The following is a 20281-nucleotide window of genomic DNA, read 5'->3' as shown; positions in this document are numbered from 1 at the left end:
GGGCAGCGTTGAGGCCCTAACAAACTAATAAGAATGCCTTCATTTGTCAATTTTCTGGGTGTATAATTTTTCACATGATCCTGCAGAAAGCCTTATTATTTTGATCTGAAGCCCAGGGAAACCTATCAGGAGATCCTGTCATTCTAGAAAAGATTAGCTGCTCTGCTGACAAGGGTGCAGCAAGCTGCTAGTATCCTGCCAGCCCTCCTCCTCTTCCTCCCTTTCTGCTGCTTTTGCCTACAAAACAACCTAATTTGGCCCAATCTTAATGTGCATCTGTGCAAGGAGAATGAGCTAAAAGGGAATAAGCAGAAGAAACCCCAACCCTGAAGATTCCAGGCCAGCACGGTCCTCTTCCCGACCACGAATCTGCCACGTGGGTACATTTGGGCACCTCTTCGGACTTCCATTACCCTCCAGTAAAAAGGAGCCTATGCTTTGTTTTTTCCACATACATACATAGTACATATATAGTACATAACACATTCTTGGCACATAAATGTATGGACTCAAAAAGCATTTTATGATTATATGTCCTTACAGGTTATACATATACACACATACATGAATATATATATGTGTACTGTACATATATGTTTGCATGTATGTATATACATATACATATGTCGTAGCAAAAAGGCATGAGTGAGTTTCTTTTCCCCCCATAAGTGTGGTTGTTTCCAGGTGGCTGGATAGGCTGACACGGTGAAGCCAGAAGTCAGAGGGCATGTATGAGTATGGCCAAGGGGGTGAGAGAGTGGCCCTGAGAGAACTTTGTGAGCAAGGCTGCCTTTGGTCCTGCCTTGACTTCTCCAGGAGAAGGTCAGGACCTATGCATTATGGTTGCGGGGCCAGGCTGCAGCTTCTCCACTTTCTATATTCATCACTATTTCTATTTCTATTTCATAAAAAAAAAAAATCTGAGGCACTTGCAGACAGAGGGGGCTCGTAGCATCATTACAAATAATTTTCTTTTTGCTCAGGAGCTTAATGAACTGGACTTGGAGAACTCATTTCCAGCCAGGTACAAGCAGGACCTGCCTGTTGGATGCAGGACCACATCTCTGAGTCTGACCCTCACCCACCCCATTTGTATCTCCATACCCAGGCCTCACTCCTCCTCGGCCCTTTCTGGAAGTTTTTTCCCTGACCCCTGCCATCCCTGAGCCGCTTCCTTTATGAATCTTAATATAGCTATTCCAAATAGTTTTACAAAGCTTGGGATAGAAGGGAAGGAAAGAAGAGATGAGGAAGGGAAAATAGAAACAAAATCATGCAGAGCTCATTCAGGCATTAACGAAATACTCTTGATCTTGACGTTGCTATGACAGAGGGACCAAATCAGAATGGCTCAGTGAAAGAGCCTTGGCAAAGCTCCCTGGCCTTCCAGTCTGTAGATTGGCATACGGTGCTCCCAGATTGGGAGTTACACCCACTGAATCAGCACCCCTAGCATTGCACTAAGGTGACCCGCTGGTTCAGGAAACCGACCCACAACCCAGAAGTGAAAGTGCCCAGAGGTGTCACTGGGCACCTCTTTTTGTCTGTTCTTTGCTTGTCTGGGAAGTGGGGTTCTTGCTTCGCTGTTCAGTGAAAAGAACCCTGTGGCCCCCTGTCCTCCTGCTCATCTTTGACACCAAACCAAGAGACTCACTGCCAGTGGCTCTGCTACTTGGGAGTGTCTGCATTCTAGGAAACTTCAGGAATAGTAAAGGATATTTCTCTTTACAGGACATAGCCCTGGAGATCTTTTTCCGAAATGGATATTCCAAGTTTCTTGTCTTCCACAATGGTGATCGAAGTAAGGCCTTCAAAAGGTAAGGATTTAAAAACCCTCCTTTGAGGAAACAAGAGACTATCTAGCTCTGTTCTTAGGATAATTGATCTTAACCCATAGCAAGCAAGATTTAGGTTAGACACAAGGAAGAACTTACTGACCCACAGGACTGTTGAATCATGGGACAAAGTAGAAAGATATAAAAGATGTGTTCTCCCCAAACCCTGGGAAACAGGCTCCAATTTATGGGCTGAAGTAATGACTGATCGGAGAAAAATTGTGCAGACACAATGTATTTAAGAAACTGGCTGTTTGATGGGGCTTCCAGCATTTTCTGGCTTTATTTTTTAATTTTCCAAGTAATATTTTTTGGGTTTAATCTTTCTTTTTGATCCCAGCTGCCAATTTTAGTTGTTCCAATTTCATATTTCATTGGAAAGAATTCCAAAAAACTGATTTCCCACTTCTGCATGAAACAGTTTTTTTTCCTTAAAGAGGAAGCCTGCTGTTTTAGTTTAATTTCTCTTTCTCCAAATAGATTAATCAATCTTAGAAATTTAAGCTAGTGTCTAAATTTTTAACAGTAATGGTTATTTATTTTTATTATCACTAAAATTATGGACAATAGATCAACTTATAGAGGATCTAGAGGGGACAGAAGGGAAAGTAGATTACTAGCCGTAAACAGATCACACAGAACTTGGGGGAGCATAGTTATGCTCTGCTCCACTTTAGGCTGGAAGTTTTGAGGTGTCGTCTGACATCCTGGCCTGGGAAGTCCCATGTTGTGCTCAGAGGCTCTAGCCTTGACTTCCTGTTGGCACTCACCAGTCACTGGCATCAGGACCCGTGGCTGGGTCCAAAGGACTGGGCCAGAGTAGAGAAAAACAACTCCCACAGAGAGGCTGTTTGCACCAGTTCTGGATGCATCTCTGTGGACTGTGAGTCCCTCTTTGAGGTTTTTCCAAGGACTGCTGTTATATCACCTCCTGAAATTGTCTGAAAATTCTGTTTTAGACCAAATCAAAGTAGAACATACAATACTGAACCTCACTCACATTCATTTCCCTTTGTGATTTCTATGTATTAAACTAAGGTTTTCACAGCTAATCTAGAAGTCTTGCCCATTCACTGCTCAGAGGGCAAACATTACCTACAGTAAACTACCCAGTTGCCCCCCACCATGCTCAAGAAACCTTACAGTAACTTGGCATTTGTCCCAGAATACAGCAGTGGTTGCTGACATTGGCAATGGAAATGTCAAGTGCGTGGTTCAGAGGAGGGATCTAAAACACTTTATTTTGTTATGACTATGGTTTTATTGTCTCACTGTTATTGAGGCTGGAGTATGGGATGTCAGAGGTTGCTGAGGATGGGGTGCCTCAGAGATATACCCAAGTCTGCTGCTCACCACCTGGGGGCAAGCTGGAGTATGGAGGGGCAAAAAGGACCCATCTCTTGCCTGGCTCTGAAAAGTCTACCTGGTTGTGGGAGAGTCTTGACTCTACTGACAGAATGATCCTTTCCCTGTTTGTCTAGCTTTTGTTCTTTCCAATCCAACTTGAAGGGGAGAGGTATCATGGAGGACACCCTCAATCTAAGGTAAGGGTGTGGGGGTGAACCCTCATGTCTGGACCTCTTGCTGGTGTTTCTGTTCCATTGCTCTGGGCAGAGGTGTCCGCCCAGGCCCAGCTAAATTAACATACAATGTTGTGTGAATTCAATGTTAATTTATGAATCTATGTTGTTAAGAGCATCTTTCCCAGGGAAAGAAATGCTTACAGTTGCTTCTCAAGGGCCCCTCTACAAGTACCCAGTTTTCTAGAAAGCCAATTCACAATCAGCAGGTACTTTTATTTTAGTTAAGAAGAATAGGAAGAGCATAGTGTTTGCTGTTATTTTCCAGGCATGTGTGGACACAAGGCTAGGAGGGGTGTCCCCAGGAGTAGTGGTATTCAAAATACTTATAAGTGACCCTGGAATGGATGCCACCAAGTCATTCAAAATTACTTATCAATAGTTTGTTATGCATGGTGTCTGCTCTTGACAGAGTAACAAGCCAAATATTCACAATTCCTTACTGGGTCAGTAAGCCCAGAGGATGCCATGCCTCTCCTTCTCATGGTGAGGATTATCCCTGGATTAGCTCCATGCTTGGCATTCTCTTGTAGCTTAATGGCACCGTGTCCTCAATTACTCCAGACTGGTAGTCAATTACTTAAGAATTCTACCACATGGGGAGTGCTCTGTCCCAGTAATTTCAGCAAAAATTCCAGAACTGATTTTCATTTGCTTAAAGTTAGATTAGTACCCATTCCAGAGGCCACTGAGTGCTTTCATTGGCCAGATCAGCGAGGCATGCCCTCTTCTAGGGGTAGAGTCAATACCACCACCAGCATGACCAAATTAAGGGGCGGGTACTCCCCTAAGAGAATCAAGGTTCTCTTACCATAAGAGGGGTGAATGCCAGAGTGTCAACAGAAGCAGATGGACATCCACTGCCCCCTGCAGAGTGCTCCCGGGAGCCAGCACCCATGATCTCTATGTTCATCTTCTCTACCCTGGAACTACTTTCTCCATGTGTCAACTTTTATATAAGTCATTTCTCGCGGAATCCCATTTGTTTCTGCTCACCCTCTTGTAGAGATGTCAAGTAGGTAATACAGCTCAGCTGAATGAAACTCTGTCCACTCCTATTTTGCTGTGCTCAGAGTCTTGGGGGCGCTTTAGCCCAACAATGCAAATCTCATTCAAATATATGAGTTTCCAAATTTCTTCGCCAGATACAGAAGGGCAGACAGAGGGGTCAGAGGGAAGAACATAGAAGGGAAGGTGAACTGAGGCCATGACCACTTAAGTTGGTGGGTCTGAACAAAAAATGAATGCCAGGTAGCAAGAAGATGATTCTTGGCTTGGATTGAGTCAAATGTGAGGAAATTATTCCTCATCTATAAGGGTGACCCTTGACACCAAGTGGGGTTCTAACTTGCACCTGTGGGACAGCTGGGCACTTTTCTGGTTTTAGTACCCTCATGCTTATATTTTCCACTGTGGCCATCTGAGCCCTATTGGAACAGGACCTTCCAGGGCCATTCTCTGTTATCCCTGGCACATTCCCAGCACAGCTCCAAGCATGGGGTCCTTTGGGAAATATAAAATGGAAAGCTGCTGGAGTCTTTTGGAAACAGCACACAGTGCTCCAGAGAAAATGCATCTCTAACTCATGGAAAGTGACAAAATAAGGTAGCCTTTGAAGGAGCCCCGTTCCTAGGCTCTGAGACCACCCAAGCAGCCGGGGCATGTGCTTAAACCACAGTCAGTCATGAACTTTAAAATCAATCTGTTTGGGTTCATAGTAGGCACTTAGTAAATGATAATTTCTTTAGTTAGGTTTCAAACCAACTGCTGTGTACTTGGGGCATATCTGTGGAACAACTGATTAAAAATAGGAGGCTGTCTCTGTGGTCAGCTCCTTTTTATATCTCCTTTCCAGCCCTTTTCTCACCCTACAGTGTGCCTTCCCGAGCTTCAGGGGGAGGGAAGTAGTGGAGGCCTCCAGTCTTAGGAGGACTTGCTAACCTTTACCGTGACCTGGAATGAACTTGACCATTTTCCATTTAGATTACCAAGGGCAATGTCCAGTCTGTATGATGAATCTTGAGAATTGCCTACCTCTAGTGAACACAAGCTTCTACTCTCTAAAGGAGATTTGTGATGTATTCTGAGGGGTTTCAGCTGGTGACTAGATGTTTGGCCTCTGCTATAGGATTTCATATTTTCAACTCTTAGCTCTTGACGATTAATTTGATCCTTCTGGAAACCATCCCTCATTTATTGGAAACCAGAACTTTTGGGTACCAGAGTTTACCTAGAATTCCAGTGACAATGACTAATACCATAACTGTTTTCAAGGAGGATCTGGAGGTCTGGATTCCAAGGAAAATGCTTGCAAAACCTGAATTAACCTGGGATCTATAATCCCTCTGTGTCTCTCCATGGTACAAGACTAGACCATTCTGAATGCAGGATGGCCACATAATCAGATGCCAGGGAGTGTAGGACTATTAGAGCTCCAAGGGCTTCTACTACAAAGCCAGCCAGACCTCCTGGCAGCCAGAAAGCTCCACAGTGTTGGACACAGGCAGGCTTTGCTGAAATGTGAGAAGGACCAGTTAGAGAAAAACAGAAAGAAGAGCTGAAGTTGCAGTTAGTTGAGACTGTACATATGGATAAACACTCATCCTTACACTTAGTTCTGTTCCTTTCCAAAAAGGGTTGGAAACAGCTTCAAAAGTAAATACAGAGCACATTGATCCTTTAAAAATTACTTCAAAACTCCTTCAAAGGAGAAAAAAGTCGAAGGGACCAGGTAACTAAAGTGATCTAGTTACTTGAATTGTCCCGAAACTAAGAAAAAAAACACAACTGTGTTGATGGGTTACAACATCGTCCAGTAAGATAACAAGAAACAGAGGGTTGTTGGGGGAAAAAATCTGGAATGTACTTTCTCTTGGCACTGGATATGAAATTTGTCCTTGTTGAAAGGGTAGTGGGTACCAAAGAAGGCTATTTCCTTCTTATGAAATATGAAAAAAAAATCACTCCAGAAAATAATTTTCTGTATTGGTTCTCTGCAAAAGTGGGTGCTTAACATCTGGACTTATTCCTGAGCAGACCTCTCTTTGAGAGGTTTCCATGACCTGGCTTTGTTACATTGCTTCCCAGTGACCTCAGTTCATATTCAAGCCAGAGCTTAGAAAACACAGAGAAATACAGAGCTGGGGTCCCTGCCTGGCGTTTCCCCTCTTAAATCTCTGTTGAAAACAGCCCCCATCTGCGCATGAGCGGCAGGCTCCCTTCTATACTGTGGGCTCTGACTGGGTCTGGAAGGCTGACTTGCTGTGTCACTAAGGCAGAAGTGTCCTTGGACATGAGGAAGTCACTGGGTATGAGACTGCAATATTTAGGGCGTGATTTTATCTGAATGATTGTAATTTCTGAAATTCTTGCAGTTGTAGAGCTTACTTAAATATAATATTTTAGATTGAAATTGGTTTTTGGCACAACATTCTATAGTTGAGTGTTGTTAGAGTTTCCTTTATAGATTATATTTGAAAAATAATGAAGGACAAAGAACTTAAAAACCAACCATAAGAAGCTATAAATTCCCCTAAGATGCTGATCTTTCATGAAAATCACTCATATTCCCCCCAGGCACTACCACTAGCAGTGTGGGAGCTAAAATTCAAGTACTCCTCCCCATTTCTGCTCCTTCAGTTCTGCTCTCCAGAGAACATCACTGTTGACCAACTGGGAAGCTGAGAATCTGCAATGTACATGATGATAGCTTCAGCTCCACCACTGAGTAGTACCAACATGGTCCTGGGGCTTCTTGGTAAAGCACAGCCCAAGAAGGGCAGTTATGGAGACCACACAGATCAGACCCCAGTAAATACACATTGATCCTTTAAAAATTATTTCAAAACTCCTTCAAAAGGGAAGGCAACTACTCATATGTTTTGCTTCTCCATCATTTTGTCATTTAGAAAATGTCACTAGTACCAGAATGAGCTCCTGGGAATAACAAATGCCCCAGGAGTTAGGAGCTTCTCACATTATTGGCTCAGTGAGCACTACTCAGCAAAGCTCAGTGATCTACAGAGAACTCCTCCTGGGACATGATCAGAACTTGGTTTTGGGCCCCCTCCCATGTTACACTTTGCCTTTCTTATTTCTAAGATCCATGCCTCCTCTTCATTCTATCTTAGCCATAATGTCAGACCAATTTCTAGGCAGAAGCTTAGCTTAAGCCTCATTCTCTGCACCAAGGCTGGTCCCTGTGTTCTTCCAGCTCCACCAAGTCTTGCTGCTTCTATAGGGATAGTGTGGACAGTGTGAAAATCCAGAACTATGAGGGGAGCAAGTCTGGTCCAAGGTTTCTCTTGACCTCCCTACCCTAAATCCTACTTGCATGGATAGAGAAGCCATGCATTAGCTTTTTATTATTTTAACATCTCTCTCAGGAATCTTCAAGCTAAGATCAACAATGGATAACTTTAGGTTACTCTGGTGAACTGAACTGGAAGTATTCTTTCTCCTGAAATGCCTTAACTCTTCTGAATGGTTGAGGAACTTTTAACTGCCATAGTTATTCAGAAATCAGCACTTGGTAGATGTACAAGCATCTGTTTATTGCTTCACTTTAGCTGTATGATTGTTTTTGTTTTTATTTTAAAATAATTATAGGTTCTCAGGAAGTTGCACAATGACCCCATGCATTCTTCATTTAATTCCCCCCCATGGTTACATCTTAGATAACGATAGTACAATTTCAGAACCAGAGAAATAACATTGATATGTGTGCATAATTCATTGTCATTTTATCATGTGTAGATTTATTTAACCACCACCTCTACCAACATACACAATTTTTAAAAAGTCACTAGAAAGACATCTCTTAGGCTGCCGCTTCTTGGTCACCCTCACCCTTTATTAGCCCTGAGCCATCATCATCCCTAACCTCTGCCATCTACTCATCTGTTTTGCTTCTGCATCATTTTGTCATGTAGAAAATGTTCTGTAAATGGAATCATAGGATGTGTGACCTTTGGAGATAGGTCTTTTTTACTCAGAATAATGCCATTGAGACACATCCAAGTTGTTGCATATGTCAACAGTATGTTCTTCTTTTATTGATGAGTAGTATAACAGATATGGACATACCAGAGTTCACTTAGCCATTTGCTTATCCAGGGATATTTACAGAGACATAATTTTATTTTATTTTATTTTTTTTTTTCCCCCTCCTCTCTGCTGGTCGGAGAGTGCTGACTTTGTGGGCGGGGGAGGGGAGCAGGGTTCTGCGCTTTCCTCCCTTCTGGTCCTCTTTTATGGCAACTTTCTTCTTCGGGCAGTTTGCTGGCGTCACCCGTTTATCTTCCGTGTCCCAGTTCTCACTGGGACCTGCCGCTTTTCCTCCCTATTAACTTTTTTTAATGGGAGATCTTACTCGCAGCGCAGAGACATAATTTTACTTGATATTTACATTTGCTGTAATTATTAATGTAAATAATTATTTACATAGAATGTAAGTCTGTATGTTATTGTTTGTTATCTTTCTTGTCTCAATTTCTCTGTTTTCTTTTTCCTGTTTATCTGTGCACTGCTAAAAAATTTGCTAAAATGTGTAGGATTTCAGAATATATTTCTTTTTTTTTAAAGATTTATTTATTTATACAAGAACCAGGGTACAGGCCAGATGCGCGGGAGGGTGAGAGGATTCACCAGAGACAGAGTGGGAAACAGAACAGGCAGACTGATGAAATATATTGCTGAGGGGAGCAGCAGGCGAGACAGGAGCGGTCTGCATCACCATGTGGGATTCTTGCTGGCCAGCCAGGATCGAACTTGCACTGCAGAGGCTGAGGACAGCTTCACAGTATGGCGCTGAACCGCCTACACCACCAGGGAGGGCCTCAGAATATTTTCTTTGAGTTTTTTGTATAAATTTTATTTACAAGATTTATTTATTTATCCATACAAGAACTGGGGTACAGGCCAGAGGTGTGGAGGGTGAGAGGATTCACCAGAGACAGAGTGGGGAGCAGAACAGGCAGATAAACTGAAATACACTGCTGAGGGGAGCAGCAGGTGAGCCAGGAGAGGTCTGCCATGCCATATGGGTAGCTCTCTGGCCAGGGATTGAATTCGTGCTGCAGTGACGAAGGACAGCCTCATAGGTTGTGTCTTAAACCCTCGCACCACCAGGGAGGCCCTTGTATAAATTTTAATTGCTTAAGGTGTTGTATTTTACATCTGTAACATCACAGGTACTAATGTTGAGATTTTACCAGTTTGAGTGAAATGTAAAGACCATAAGTTTTTTAAGATTTAAAGTCTTCTTTTAAACTTTTAATTGTATATAACATATATCATTTTCTAAAATATTCCCTCTATATACATTAAAAAATAAAATGAGCATTTCCCAAAGTCATCTTCATACATATATCACCTTTAAGTTAAAGAGAGACAAAGTGTATTTAAGAAGGGAGTCAGTGACTCGGCTAGCACCAAAACAACATGGGCTTCCAGAATGTTCTCCTTGCTACTCTCTTTCTTCTCCTAACTGAAGGCTTTTCTTCTTCAGAGTTGTTTATTCTTGTTAGCTGATTGTCTTCAAATTTTTGCCTTTTAGCTACCCTAGGGCGGTAACTGACGAGCGTACAGGCGAACGTATCCTGGGAATGGAGACACAAAAGACTGAGGCAATTACTCCAGGTCATGGACACAGCAAGGACAGGGGTCAAACAAGGACACTTAGGTCATGCCAGGTTTTCAGAGAGGGTCATGACTGGGCTAGTATGAACAGGGCTTTTGTTCTATTTGAGGAAAGTGATACCCCGTGGTTTTCCTACCAAGTGTTTTAGGCTTAATACAACTTCCAGGAAGTAAAGGTAATTATGATATTTTAGGTTATGAAGGAACATCAATATCAAACTTATTCTTTGACAGAAAAAGAAATAAAATGTACAAGTTGACTCCTATCTGCTCCCTCTCTCAAGTTCTTGCTTTACCATACAGTTTCCAGGCTAACAAGGTGTATAATACAACTGTATTCTGTGGCAAACCAGAGTCCCCTGCCTATTTGTCTCTTGATTCTGGTGAAGTTAAATGCACTTAAGACCCCTTCTAAGTCTGTAAGACTGAAGGCATAATAAAGATGCAAAAACAAAAATAGAAAACAAATGTCACCTTGCATGCCAACTGCTCAGCTGGCAGTGAATCTGAGAGACTGGACTGGGGAGGGATTTTGAGGACATGGCCAGGAGCAGTGAAGAATGTGCTGTGATGGAGAGAGTGGATCAGCGGGGCACATCTATGGCCTCTGTTTTTCTTAATTCCTGTTCTCTGACCATCCTTTTGAATGACTATGAAAGGAATGTTAATTCTAAAGAAGCTGTGTCTTAAGACTGAGGAATGAAAGTGAGCAGTATCCAAATAACTAGCATGCACCCTTTGTTTGGATCCCATCCCCCTGCATGGATTCTGTACTTCTTGAGCCTGGGATGAAGTAGTTAAAATAGCAGGAAGGCTGCCTTAGATATTCTCAAGCCCCAACACACTATCAGTCGCTCCTGAGCCTGAAGCATGACATCTCATCAAGTCCTTCGCAGGTGCAACTGCTCTGCTTATCTTGAGAAAGACTTCTAGTAAATAATTTTGGACAATAAATGAAGGGAAAAGTTTAAGTAATATGTAAGGCTGGCAAGGATGCAGTGAGACAGATTCTCTAATATATTGCAGGCGGATACATAAATGTGTGTAAACTTTTTATAAGCTACTTGACAGCTTAAATCAAAAATTATTTTTAAAAAATACCTGTTCCACAGTATTTATACAATGATGCAATGCTATGGAAATAATGCAAACTATTAAAAAAAACTTAATCATAAAGCTTTCATCACAAAACAATTTCTACTAGGAAAATACTGGAAACAACTTAAATGTCCACTAGTAACTTATAGTTACATAAATCCATATTTAACTATCTTACAGATGTTTTAAATTATGGTTATTAAGAACTTGTAGCAACTTGGATTTCAAAGCAGGATAAAAATGTCATGAAAGCTACATAAAAATTTTTAACTACATAAAAATATACAGAGAAAAATAACAAAGGAAATCTATCGATATTATAATTGTTTACACTGTAGAATGGTGGATTTTTCAACTATTATATTTGAAATCATGTCATGGTTTTGTGACTTATATACTGGAAACCATATGAAAAAGAAAACTGAAAAGGGAAATTTTAAACTATATCTTCAGAAATTTTGAAATATGATAGAATTGTCACAGCTAAGCATTGCAAAGAAAAATAAGCAGTGAAGAGTGAAGAAATGAAGTGTCTTGTCTGCTATGTCTTGTGATGTGAAAAAAATAAGTTATTCCCACTGAGTTAATACATGGCTCTTGTTGCTTTCCCACTGACCACTATACAACTTGATCCTTTTCTTCTAGGCAGTGTGAAGGTATGAGTGAGTGATACAGAGATCAGAGAAAATTCTCATCTATTGGGAGAATTGACTCTGTCATGGTCTTTTCTGACAAAGTATCTAGTCTGACTAGGGACACATTCCAAAGTAGGATTTCAGCTTTGAGATGCACCAGTTTCTAGTTCTATTTACTCCTTCCTTTGTGTACTGTCTGCTCTAGATACACATCAGACCTTGGAGTTAGCACCAGTATTATTCCTGCCATACAAGTGAAGGAACCGTAGCTAAAGAGGCCCAGAGAGATGACAGTAAGCAGCAGAGCTGCTCTGGACTTACATTCCAGAATCTTTGGCTTTTGTCAATGCCAAGCCAGCTCTACACCTCTCTGCTCTGATTTCCTAACTTTCTCAGACAATAATGCTCTGCCTTGTCTTTTCTCAGCTGGTCTTTCCTACAGGTTGCATAGGGCAAGTCAACCTTTCCCCCACAGGGCACAGTGCCTGCACCTAACACAGCACCTAGTAAGTTATTTATTTATTAACTGCATCAACCCATATCTGCATCCATTCTTGTACTCCCATGAAGGCCTGGCAAAGCACTGGACATTATAAGATGGGTGTGCAACTTCACTCACAGCCAGTGAGAGCTTGCAGGTTTAATCTAGAAAGTACCTAGAACAAATTATGCAACCTTAGATAAAAGATAAGGTTTAATTATCCTTAAGGACCTGAAAGGGATTGGTTCTAGGACTCACTTCCTCTCCACCCTCAAATAGCAGTATCTGAGAATGCTCAAGTTCCTTATATAAAATAATTAAGAGTATTTATATATAACCTAGGCACATCCTCCCATATAGTTTAAATAATCTCTAGATTACTTACAATACCTAATGCAATGTAAGTGCTATGAGAACAGCTGTTATACTGTATTGCTTAGGGAATAAATAACAAGGAAAAGGTCTGTACATGTTCAGTACAGATGCAAGCATCATAGGCCTAACTACATAGTAAGTATTTTCTTCTGAGGTTGGTTGTATACATGAATGTGGAACCCTCAAATACTGAGGGACTCAAAGTTCAGCTTTGAGTCCAAGAGGTTACCTGTTAATACTCAGTGATTTTATCTGCCCATTTCTGTGGCCCAATTTTGTTCCCTTCCCAAGATCAAATGCCCCTCTTCCTTCTGACTTTGGAAGCCCTGGCCCAAAGCATTTCCTTAGAACGAGCTTCATGTTGGTGAGCTGGTGGCTGGCCCTGAAACCTGTGCTAATGAGACCCAAGTGTGCTGGCAGCATTAGCTGTAGGGAGGAGAGTACTGAGGCAGAAGTGAAATTTGCTTGAATGTGTGGCTCTGCATATGCAGAGCAGAAAGAAAATTGCAGAATGGCAGGAAACTAAACACCCTCAGTCAACAAAATCACAAGCCGAGGAAGTAGAGAGAGGTATTTTATGTGCCTGACTGGAAGAACTATTGCAGTAATGGGAATTTTTCAACTTCTTGTGGATGTAGCCCACTGCCATCATCCCTCCCTTCCTGCTTTAGGGTCAGGGTCCCAGGTCACCTCCATTCTTCCTGAGATTCCTTGGCCGTGGAGTTGGGTGAGGTCAAATTGGAAAAGAGGGCTTTTCTCGGTGTCACTGCGGCCATGTTCTTGATTTTGTTCAGCCTTTCCCGGGATTGTTGGCATTTTCTCAGACAAGGTCCACACAGATCCTTTTCCTCCACCAGATATAAGTTCTCTAACCTCTTGATGGAATCTAAGAACTCAGTTGACTCCTCTTCCTTGGGAAAGGGGTTTCGCTTTACATTGAGCTTTTTCAGCTTGGGGAGCTTGGAGATGCTATTTGGGATGCTGCTCAGCAGGTTGTCAAAAAGGCCCACCTCATGGAGCTCCTTCAAAGCGCCCAGTGTGGTTGGCACACTTTCCAGATGGTTCAAGCCAAAGTTCACAGTGCGGATATTCTTGAGTTGATTGAGCTCCACTGGCAGCCCGTTGGTGGTCAGCCTGTTGTTGCTGACATTGAGGTAGAGCAGAGAGGTCATCTGGCCAATGGACTCGGGAAGCTTGTCTATGTAGTTGCTGTGCAGGTCCAGCCAACGCAGGTTCTGGAACTTGGATATTGCATCAGGGAGTTTCCTGATCAAATTCCGGCTAAGATCAAGTTCATCCACATCGTTGAGTCTCAGAATACACTTGGGGAAGGTGGTGATTCCCATCTTGCTCAAGTCAAGACGTTTTTTCCCATCAAATGTGACTTTGATACAATTCTTGGCCACTTTGAGGGTGATCTTCTTGCCCTTGGGGCCTTTCCCGCCCTTGCCCATGTTCTTTTAGTATATTTGGGAGGATGTTTGAGGTATGTTGTACTGATTGGATGGTGATACGTTAGAGAAAAAAAGTCACAAGAAACTGCTAGAAGATATACTCTGATAAAGAGGAGAAAAAAATACCTAGTTAGGAGGTGACAGGAGATTGTTGCACCACCACTCCCTCCACCCCCATATCATAATGCTCTTCTTTCTAATGGTATAAAAACAGAGAAAGGATATTAGGGCATTGACAGAACTAACCCAACTAAACATCTTCAGCAAATTGAATGTCCTTGTCAGACCTCATTGCTCTCAGATATGAAATGAGAGGTGCAGGGTTGGCCTGAGGATGCACAGCACCCCTCTGACTGTGTTGTCCCCTAACCTGAATCTCTCTATTGTCCTGGGCTTTCACATATGCCCTCCCCCATCCCCACCCAAGTCTGCCACTTTCCAGACCCTCACATAAATCCAGTGTTTCCTTAGAGTTATCTAGCACACAAGCTCCTAGTCTGAGACTATTGACCTCTCAGAAGCAACATAAGCCTAGATAGGAGGTCATAGATGTGGAGTTAAGAATGATTTATGCTGTTTATTGCTCTTCGCTTTCTGGACCCAGAGGGGCTGCTACAATTACCACAGCAGGAGCAGAGGCAGCACCCTCCACCAGCCCCAGTGGGAGGGAGCGCCTCCAGGAGCATGAGGGGCCAGGACTGGGCCTGAAACAGCTTAAAAAACAATGCTGCTTATTTCTGTCTCCTCCCCTGCTCTTCCTCTGCTCACACCTCTCTCACTGAAAGTCATGGCAGATAACTCCAGCACTGAGGGCCCCACCATAGCACTAAGCAGTCCTTGTATCTGGGCTCAGTGGGCAGGCATCTACAACTATGAATAAATCATTAAAAAATAAACAAACAAACAAACAAACAAAAACATAAATAAATAAATAAATAAAACTCTGAAGAGGAGCTAGACCATTGTCTGTGACCCAATTTTGGTCCCAAGATCCTGGCAGTTACTTTTTTTCTGCCCTACAGCCACTTAGCCTAGAGGCAGAATCACTGGCAGAAAGTACACAGTAGATCAAGGAGACAATATCCTTGAGTTTCTAGCTAGAAAACCAATTGATCTAAAGATTAATATGATTCCTAACAAAATTTCAGCAAAATTATTTGTGTATATGAATAAAAATCTAAAATTTATAGTAAAAAGAAAAGGAACAAGAAATCCAAAGCAATATTGAAAAGGCAGAAGTTTAAGAACTGTTGCTTTCCAGTTTGAAAGTTATGTAGTTATAACCTGTGGCAAGGTGAATGGACAGATATATAAATCAACAGGATAGAAATAGAATCCTTAAATAGATCCCCACAAATACGGCTAATCTGGTCATTTGTCATTTTTTTTTAACCTAAGTTCAAAGGAAATTCAATGGGAAACAACTGTTAGAACTCATGTACCGAAAACAATGAATCTTGACTTAAGAAATAACTCAAATTAACTCAAAATGAAAAGCATAGATATGAATGAAAAAGATAAAACTATAAAACTTTTAAAGGAAAAGATCTGAATGACTTTAGTTAGACAAAAGTACAATTCATGAAAGAAAATATTGAGCCGTTGTACTTAAATAAAATTAAAAATGTTTGCTGTGGACAAAACAAAAGGGAATGAAAAAGCAAGGTATAGACTGGGAGAAATATTTGCAAATCACATATCCGAGAAGAGACTGGTGGCCAAAATCTAATAAAGAACTCAAAGTTAGCAACAAAACACAAAAATAAAACATGTCCAAAAGTTTTAAGAAGACATTTTACAATAGAAGCAAACAAAACAACAGAAAGTTACTCAACATCATTAGTCCCTAGGGAAATGCACATTAAAATCACAATCAGATATTACTACACAGTTATTAAAATGTTTAAAATAAAAAACAAAATGAAAAGTGAAAACTGATTTGTTAAAGATGTGCTCCTATATTGCTGTTGGGAATTCAAGTGGTACAGTCACTCTGAAAGAGTTTGGTAATTTTGTAAAAAATTAGCCATATGACCCAGTATCACCCCAAGCCATTTGACCCGTCATATGACCCAATATTTCCCCAAGAAAAATGAAAACTTTCATTTACACAAAAACTTGATCACATGTGCTTGGAGCTGTTCTATTCATAATTTCCAAAAACCAGAAAGAAAACAAACTAATGTCCTTTAGTGGGTGGATAAATAAAGAAGTTGTAACATCCTTACAACGAAAGACTATTAAAAATGAAGAGGACAGTTATATGGAGATATGCAACAAGTTGGATGAATCTCAAAAGCATTTTGCTGAATTAAAGACGCCAATCTCAACAAACCTAAGGAATCTCAAACATAAGAAAATAATTCCATGTATATGATATTCTGGAAAAGTCATAACGGTAGGTATAGAAAGCAAATGAGTGAGTGCCAGGGGTTAGGGGTAGGAAGGTTTGACTTCAGGGAACAGCAGGAGTGATCTGGGGAGCAGGACCTGCCTGTATCCTGACTGGTAATGGTTACATGAAACTGTATCAGAAAAGTATACACACAAAATGCTATTTTACTATGGGTAAATTTTTAATTTAAAAATACTAGAGACTTCATATTCTATTTCCGTTATTATCACCATGGTTGTTTTTGCTCAGTGTGCCCTAAAAGGCTGTGACTTTTTGGTGTCCTGACTCAACACTGTTCTGCTCCAGAAGGGCATGTAAATGTGATGTACAGTGTGCATGTTTACATGTGTGTGCACATGTTCACAATGCAGGATGCACAAGGTAGCTTGTTAAAAAACCTGCTCTCCTGCACTTGAGTTAAAAATCTCAAAGACACCAGAGGAGGGTCCTACATGGCGCGCAGACCTCTCCTGCCACCCGCTGCTCCCCTCAGCAGTGTACGTCGGTCCTTCTGCCTGCTCTGTTCCCCGCTCTGGCTCGGTGAATTCTCTCACCTTCCCGCGCTTCTGACTGTACCCAGTGCTTGTATAAATAAATTAATTAATTAAAAAAATATCTCAAAGACAAGATGGACTGAGATGGAGAGTAGCCTGTGTTCTGGTCTTTATCAGTGACTTCTCCTGGTAATGTTGCCACTTGTAGCAAATAAAATTACAAGATGCCCAACATGCGCTTCATATAAACAATGATAGTGTTGAGGATACGTATGTCCCAAACACTGCAAAATATAGTATTTCCTTGTCAGCTCAATCCCATGGGATGGAGCAAAGAGTAAAGTCTCCTTTATTAGTCCTTTGGGACTAATTTAAGCCATGTGTATGTGCTTAATCCTGCATTCATTCATTTGCTCACTCTTTGAGTAAGTGTATTGAGAGCCTAATATGTCCCAAGCCTCCGGACTACCCTGGTGAGCAAGAAACAGCACCAGTTCTCTAGCTTATGGAGCTAAAATCTAAAGTGTAATGGATTTGGCCACTAGGCTCCCCCTGAGCACACAGAAGCCTCAGCTGTCTTTCCTATTTCTTTTATTTAAGATAAAGCTCAGTTTAGAGCGCCCACATATACTACTCATGGGTTAGAGGGCCTCTGAATGGGAAGGGATGCTTCCAGTAGACTGGAAATACAGCCAGCTGGGCCCAGCTGAGTCCCCCCCAGCCCCCACAGCCCACTCACACCTGATAAGAAGACCTCCCAGCTCTGATGAATGATGGGGAGGGAGCAGCATGGCGCCGTCTACAGAGAACTTCTCCATTAAGGAGCAGCTCGTCAACAAACCCATCAACCCTGAGTCTGCTCATTAATCACCTGCAAGGGCTGGCTGGGATAATGCCCTTCCTTCATCTTCTCCTCAGAAGTCACCAGGCAACCTGAGGCCAGTTGGCACATGATCAGCCCCCACCCCTTTATGCTTCTCCTCAAGGCCACTGTGCTATCTGATTGGGACGCTGACTCTTGGGGGACTCTTGACTTGGCTGGCTGTCGAAACCCTCTTTCCTATGGGCAAAAGGGCATGTTGTGCTGTGTTGCTCAGGGTTAATCCAGATACCCTAAACTGCTGACACCACAAGAAGCTGCCCTGGCCTGCCCAGTGAATAGGAGCATAAATGTTAGCAAAAGAAGGATGAAACTGATGATCTATGATACAACTAAAACTGGTTAGATGGCCTGTTCGTATCAATTCATGGAATCCTCAAGTATTGAGGAGAATCAACCCACCCAAGGGAGCTGACAATTACAGAGGGAGATATGTAGAAAGACAGATAGATTCATCAATAGATAATATATGGGAAAATAGATGATTAATAGATAGATGATAGGCAGACAAATGGATGTATAGATGTAGAATAGATTTCATGTGAACAGTTTAGAGGCTGAAATGTACTGTCTTGTCTTCCGTAATCGGTTTCTATGCTTTGGAAAAACTGGACCAGTTGGTTCGACTTTAATTTCTAATTAATTTTTCTATCTAGTCATTGTGAATAAAGCAGCATGGTGGGACACCCCATGGATAGCAAAATTAAAAATGTAATGGCAACCTATATTTTAATGCCATCACAATATTTGCAAACATTTTCAGTTGTAAGATTGTTATCCCCACTATGATAATTGAATTTATCTGGTGCTTCACAACCATGTATCTTTAACTATAATTTTAAGTAAAACTGACTTTGTATATATCCAATATCTCTAAACATTTTGCCAATGTGATCTCACACTAATTATTTCACTCTTTTGATTGATGCATTGAGATTCAGGACAGAGACATTCCAGAACTGAAATTCCGAAAGTCACCACCATTTCACAATCAGAATTTGGGATTAAATTCACAGATAAGTTTCATGCCATAAGGATGAGAAATATCTTTTGCTCATAGATGGCTCTTTAGGGAAAGTCTGTAAACTTCCCTCAACAAAGTCACTAATTCAAAAGTCATTGCATGTATTTGCCCTCCCAACCCTCAGGAGACTCATTAGGCTTGGAACAGAACAGCCTCACCTCTGCTGTGACCTCACATCTCCCATGCCCTCCACCCTGTCGTAGAACATGCTGTACCTTCACATGAGAAGCCATGTGGAGACACAGGTGGTCACTGTGGGCCATCTGTGGAGGGACCAGCCCCCTAAAATAGGCACTAATGTTTGAATCAGGTGTAGTTTGCACTGGAAGAAATGCTCCTCGTCATGTCCACTCTGGACCAGGAATTGCATGCTTTGCTACTTGTTTCACAGTGTTATCTGCTTTGGGGAGTATAGACTAATGGGGAGGGGTAGAATCATGAAGTGCTTTTATTTTTCTACTATTGCCCCCAGCTGTGTTGTGTTGAGCCCCTCTTTCTTGCGGCAGAAGGACAGATTGCTAGGAAAGGGGAGACTAGAGGCAGAAAAACTTGTGGTGTTTAGAGCAATAGCTCCACCAAACACTTGGCAGAGTTGGTGAGGATGGGCAGGAGAGAGATGTAGACAGCAGGAGTGCAGTCTTACAGGGACCTCAAGATTTGGGGGCATGTGGCTGACATCAGTTCTGGAGCTGCTGCATGTCCAGACCCACTCACATTCATTCATCAAAGTAATTCATACAAACATGCTGCTCGGCCTTTCATGTATCTCTAATCTCCAGAGAAACTTAGCAAAGTGGCAATCTTATTGTTAAAATAAGACAATTGAGGCTCAGAGAAGTGAATTGACTTCCCCAAGGTCACAGAGACGTCACAGAGACATCACAGAGCACAACATAATTATAACTTTGATGTATCGATGTTCTTTTTATTAAACTATGCTGCACCCCTCCCCATGCCTTGGCTCCAGAAGTAGGAAACGCCTCATTCTTGGGGCACATGGCCCCCACTGATTCCAAGGAGCGTAAGGTATTCTGAAATCCTAGCACTCCCTGGGTGAAAGCCACCTCTGCAACAGAAAATTAGGGCCATTTCCCCCTGTGACCTCAAAAAGGTATGTTGCCTTTTTGGCCACCGAGGGGCTCGCTGACATTAGAACTGAGGAGTGTCACAAGGTCCTCAGTCTCTGGGTGACCAGCCTGGCTCAGGTCCATTCTATTGGGTATGGGTTCCCCAGGGAGCTTCACTGATGCTCACCCATGGGCGGCGTAAGGGAATGGTGCATTCCTGCTCAAGTGGCTGGCCAACGCAATGGAGAATGAGGGGCTGGAGATGCAATTGTTGGCCGTAGTTCCCGCAGGAGTCAGGAATGTAAATCTCCCACCAACCTTTTG

General features: G+C 42.0%; 2 protein-coding genes across 2 annotated transcripts in view; one reads left to right on the top strand and one right to left on the bottom strand.

Annotated features, from left to right (window-relative positions):
• The window catches only part of WDFY4 (WDFY family member 4), a 223540-nt gene that overhangs the window by 159143 nt on the left and 44116 nt on the right, over positions 1 to 20281 (top strand). Inside the window, exons 47-48 of the mRNA XM_054690149.1 lie at positions 1732 to 1817; positions 3317 to 3379. Coding sequence (XP_054546124.1) covers positions 1732 to 1817; positions 3317 to 3379 — 149 coding nt within the window. The remainder of the gene's footprint in view (positions 1 to 1731; positions 1818 to 3316; positions 3380 to 20281) is intronic.
• Positions 9663 to 20272, bottom strand: LRRC18 (leucine rich repeat containing 18). The gene is made up of 3 exons (XM_037496154.2): positions 20145 to 20272; positions 13334 to 14199; positions 9663 to 10014 (listed from the first exon to the last, which is right to left on the bottom strand). The coding sequence occupies exons 2-3, from the start codon at positions 14095 to 14097 to the stop codon at positions 9972 to 9974; spliced, it is 807 nt and encodes a 268-aa protein (XP_037352051.1). The 5' UTR covers positions 14098 to 14199; positions 20145 to 20272; the 3' UTR covers positions 9663 to 9971.

Source organism: Talpa occidentalis, unplaced genomic scaffold (genome assembly GCF_014898055.3).
Source record: "Talpa occidentalis isolate TD23 unplaced genomic scaffold, MPIMG_talOcc4v2.1 talOcc4.8, whole genome shotgun sequence".
Classification (NCBI taxonomy): domain Eukaryota; kingdom Metazoa; phylum Chordata; class Mammalia; order Eulipotyphla; family Talpidae; genus Talpa; species Talpa occidentalis.
This window is presented reverse-complemented; position numbering and strand designations above follow the sequence as displayed.

Coding starts and splice junctions, on each gene's coding strand:
- LRRC18 (XM_037496154.2), bottom strand. CDS start 14,097: ATGGGCAAGGGCGGGAAAGGCCCCAAGGGCAAGAAGATCACCCTCAAA. Junction 10,015..13,333: donor GAATCTCAGGAAGAATGGAG/GTGACCTGGGAC, acceptor CTCCATTCCCAG/GATACGTTCGCCTGTACGCT.